A 4,607-nucleotide genomic window follows, 5' to 3' on the forward strand; every position below is an offset into this window, starting at 1 on the left:
TCATATCATAATGTTTTTTTAAATCATAATTGTAACTTCATGACCTCAATGTGCATTCACTGTAGGTTCAATTTTTTTAACCAAATGTATTTTTATTACAACTTATTAGCTGAGCATACGTCACTTGTAACCCGACTAACCAGACCAATAGGAAAAAAGGATTAAGGAACACAATAACAAATCCGTAAGGATATCAGTTCCGAGGAACGATTCTCCTGGCGTAAGCAGCAGGATTTTTTTGTTGTTGTTGTTCTGGAGTAACCAGAACCTGGAACCTTAGCAGGAGTCCAGAGCCCCGAAGCCTTCCCTGGAGCAATTCTCTCTAGGAGCATCTCGAAGTGAAGCAATGAACAGCCAAAAACTATTTCAAGTCTCTAAAAGCCCTGCCTCCAGTTTTGGGCTCATTGGTAGATCTCTTCCCAGAGTCTGTTTACAGGAACTTTTCAGCTGGCAACAATCAAGCTCCTGCATGAGGCGGTTGGCCTTTTAGTGGATTAACCTCACCTGTTCCCTCACAAGACCTTTCTGATCCCACACTTGGGATCCTAAAAAACAGGTTTATCTCTCCTTCAATTCATTGCATATGAACAAACATTTCTAACAACTATAAGCAAAGAAACTACAGTAGGATTGTGTGTAGGCCATTGATATTCCTAGGACTGGGTTACCTTGCTTAAGCGAATACATTGTTTCTTTGCGTTGCCGACGCATGAAGTAGAAATGACAGCTAGTGTCTGGTAATGTCTAAGGCTTCTGCTTATTTACCCACTCATTTTATCTTCTTTAGATCCCAGGACTCATAGCCGATTTTGTTCCAGTTCTTTACTGTGTAGTTGACTATGCCTGCATGGTTGACAAGGTGCAACAGTAGTGCTGTTCTTAAGTTGCTTAGTTTAGCCTGATATTGATTCACGGATGCTCCTGCCTGCATCTTCAAGGGAATCTTGCCCTACTTTTCCTGCAGGGATAGCGTTTTGTGTCCTGAGAGTGTCCTCCAACTTAACTGCATTGATGGACTAAGACTCTGCCCCCCTTTTCAACTATTTCCATTTTAGACTAATGAGCAACACATGATTATCCCAGACACGATTTCAAAAGACACTGATTATTTCTTCAGTGGCTTTCATTCATCATATATTGACAGTTTCCTTGTCATTTTGGCTGGCGTATTTTGTCTATTTTATTATGTTGTACATTTTGTGAGATTTTATTGTACCTGGTATTATCCACTTCTTTCTAACAGCCCTAACATGACTGCACACACACACACACACACACACACACACACACACACACACACACACGGTGTGGTTTTCATAAGAGCTAGTCTTAAATTAATATGATATAAGTTGTCACATGGACTGTAATTCTTATGCATTTCCTGCTTTTAATAAAATTTCCATGTCTAAAGCTACCAAAGTCCCAGTCGGTTTTATATTTGGTGGACTTGCTGACTCTCCAGAAAGAAACACTTCAAACAAAGCCACCTTGAATTCATTTTACAGTGAGGTTTGAATGGAAAAAAAAAAACACAAGAAAACTATATCCTAGTTGACAGTTTGCAGGGAAAACTTAAGAAAGCAAATGGACTTACAGTACCCCAAAACATGCTGGTAGCTAGGGCATTTTTACTCCCAGTTTCTACAACAGGGTTGGGTATTTTCCCAAAGGAATTTTCAGTGAGGAGTACAAAAGGGAAGGCTAATTTCAGCTTAAATGAAAGATGGCTCTAGCTAAGACAAGATGGAGGAAACCATTGATATACACCGACTGACTTTATTTTATTTTTAACTAAAATTCATTTTTAAAAATTTATTCAATTTACATCCCAATCATAGCACCCTCTAGTTTCTCCTCCAGATCCCAACCTCCTTATCTCTTTCTCCCCAATTTCCTTCTCCTAGTAATCAGAGAGGGAGGCCTTTCTCCCTTATCAACTGACCCTGCCCTATCAAGAATCTTCCAAAGTGCCTGAATCCCCTTCCTCTGAAGCATGGTAAAGCATCCCACTGGGGGGAATTGATCAGAGTGCAGGCAACAGAGTCCATGGTGGCCACAGCCCATGCTACACTTAATATGGAGACTGAGCTGCCTATAAGCTACATCTGAGTGGAGGGCTTAGGTCCTCTCGATACATGGTTCTTGTTTGGTGCATCAGTCTCTGCCTGCCACAAGGCCCAGATTTGTTGGCTTTGTTGATCTTCTTGTGGAGTCCCTGTCCCCTCTGGGTCCTTCTATCCCCCCACACTTCCATAGTTGCACCTGTGCTCTGCCCAAAGTTTGGCTGTGATAATTAGCTTCTGCTTCAATCCTCTGCTGGGTGGAGTCTTTCAGGACACATGTATGATAGACTTCCATGCTGTTTCCTCTCTTCAGCCACTTCAGGTGTCTATTCTATTTGCTCTTCTGAATGAGAATCCCTCCTAGGGTCTTTCTTGTTACTTAGTTTCTTAGGTCTGTGGATTGTAAATAATTATGCTGTATTATATGGCCAATATCCTCTTAGACGTACGTATATACCATGCCTGTTCCTCGGGGGCTGGGTTACTTCACTCAGCGTGATCGTTTCCAGCTCCATCCATTTGCCTGAAAATTTCATGAGGACATTGTTTTTGAGAGCTATATAGTATTCCATTGTGTAGATGCAACATAGGTTCTTTATCCATTCTTCAGTTGAGGGACATCTGGGCTGTTTCTAGTTTCTGGCTATTATGAACAACTATACTGTGAAAAGAGTTGAGCAAATGTCCTTAATCTTTCACTATTTATGTTTAAATTTTAGGTGAGATATACATTAGGAATTGGTATCTTATAATTTTTTTGGTTAATGGTAAAGTGGTCTTGTTTTACACAACGTTTAGCAAATATCAGCAAATTCTGGATGTATTGCATTATGTTTGTTTTGGGTGCTGTAACTTTTCATTGTTTCTCACAGGCCAATATCAAATCATCCTGAATGATTTCCTTTGTGTGAAAAATTTTGGCAGTTCTTCCACCATCATGTACATCCTGAGGTGCTGAGCAATCTCACAGTAACAAACATGGAAAGTAATCAGTTCTGTACAGATTTTAGATGAAGTGTTTCATGTGGTCTATGATGGCCTTGTTCTCATGTGTATAAAGGACCCCCTGTTTCATCCACTCAATAACTCCATGGGTTAATGCTTTCTCCCTAAACCCAAGCTGCAAATTATTTGTCATTATTCATTTGACCAGAGAAATAGTGTGGACATACTTTAAAGGAAATTATGCTGAAAAACAGAATGGACTTCTGGAATCTGGCAATCAAAATTATTTTCTTATCACAAACTACAACTGGAATTTTTGGCAATTTCTCTCTTATATTCTACTATCTAGGTGTTTACTACAGAGAATGCAAACTGAAGCCCACAGATTTGATTCTCATGCACCTAATGGCAGCCAATGCCTTGATCATCCTCTCTACAGGAGTTCCCCACACAATGGCAGTTTGGGGATTAAAGAAGTTTTTAAGTGATTTTGGATGCAAGCTCATAGTGTACATTCAAGGAATTGTCCGGAGTGTGTCCATTGGAACCACATGTCTCTTGAGTGTCTTTCAGGCCATCACCGTCAACCCCAGGAAATCTTGCTGGAAGAATCATAAAGTCAAAGCTGAGGAGTACATTGGATGTTACATATTCATTGTCTGGATCTTGTACATGTCGATACATTTCACTTTCTTTGTGTACACCTTTACCAAAGTAGATACAAAAAATGTGACAAGAAAGCGAGATTTTAAATACTGCTCCACTGTGGGGCATGATGAAATTAATGACTCCCTCTATGCAGCGTTGGTAGTATGTCCTGAAGTCTTCCTTTCTGGGCTCATTGCGTGGTCCAGTGGTTCCATGATTGTCCTTCTGTTCAGACACAAGCAGAAAGTTCAACACATCCACAGCAGTCATGATTTCAGAAGGATTTCCCATGAGTCCAGAGCCACAAGGAACATCCTGGCTCTAGTGTCTATCTTTCTGGCTTTTTATACTCTGTCCTCCTTCTTAAGAGGCTGCATTGCTCTTTTTCATAATCATAGTTGGTGGCTAGTGAACATCACTCCTCTTGTTTCTCTTTGTTTTCCCTCTTTTGGACCTTTTGTTCTTATGAACCATTACTCTGTCATGCCCAGACTCAGTTTTGTCAGGAGAAACAATAAACTCCCTTAATCTTATTTTAATTATTTAAATGTTATATTCTGCTTGGGATACAGTTGTTAATTCACACTCTTCCTCAAAAGGTCAATAAAGAGACTTAAATGGGCAGCATATTGTAAGTTTAGCCAAATGTTTATATAAGGTTTGTAAGCTGGTTGAGTTAGCAGCCTCCGTAAGCTGACAATTGTGTACGGAGCCCATTGGGGTCTTCAACTTGCAGCTGTGAGAGTCTTCTCTTTGCTCATCTGATGTGAAAATGGGTCAGCAAACGGCTGTCAATAGTACTGATCTTCTTGTGGCGTTCATCCTGGCAGAGAACCTTGGCTGACTAGGGATTCCATAGATATTGGCTCCAAAATTCTAATTGCATCCAAAAGTGAAACCATGTGTGCTCATTAAATTGTTCTTCAGGAGCCCCTGGTCCTGTCATAACTG

At 40.3% G+C, this 4,607-nt stretch overlaps 1 protein-coding gene across 1 annotated transcript; it reads left to right on the plus strand.

The window, feature by feature from the left end:
- The first annotated feature begins 3,239 nt into the window (after positions 1-3,239).
- LOC127203057 (vomeronasal type-1 receptor 4-like) lies at positions 3,240-4,184 on the plus strand. The gene has a single exon (XM_051161872.1). It carries the CDS (start codon positions 3,249-3,251, stop codon positions 4,182-4,184), a length of 936 nt encoding a protein of 311 aa, XP_051017829.1. The 5' UTR covers positions 3,240-3,248.
- The last annotated feature ends 423 nt before the right edge of the window (positions 4,185-4,607 follow it).

Source organism: Acomys russatus, chromosome 19, assembly GCF_903995435.1.
Source record: "Acomys russatus chromosome 19, mAcoRus1.1, whole genome shotgun sequence".
Taxonomy (NCBI): domain Eukaryota; kingdom Metazoa; phylum Chordata; class Mammalia; order Rodentia; family Muridae; genus Acomys; species Acomys russatus.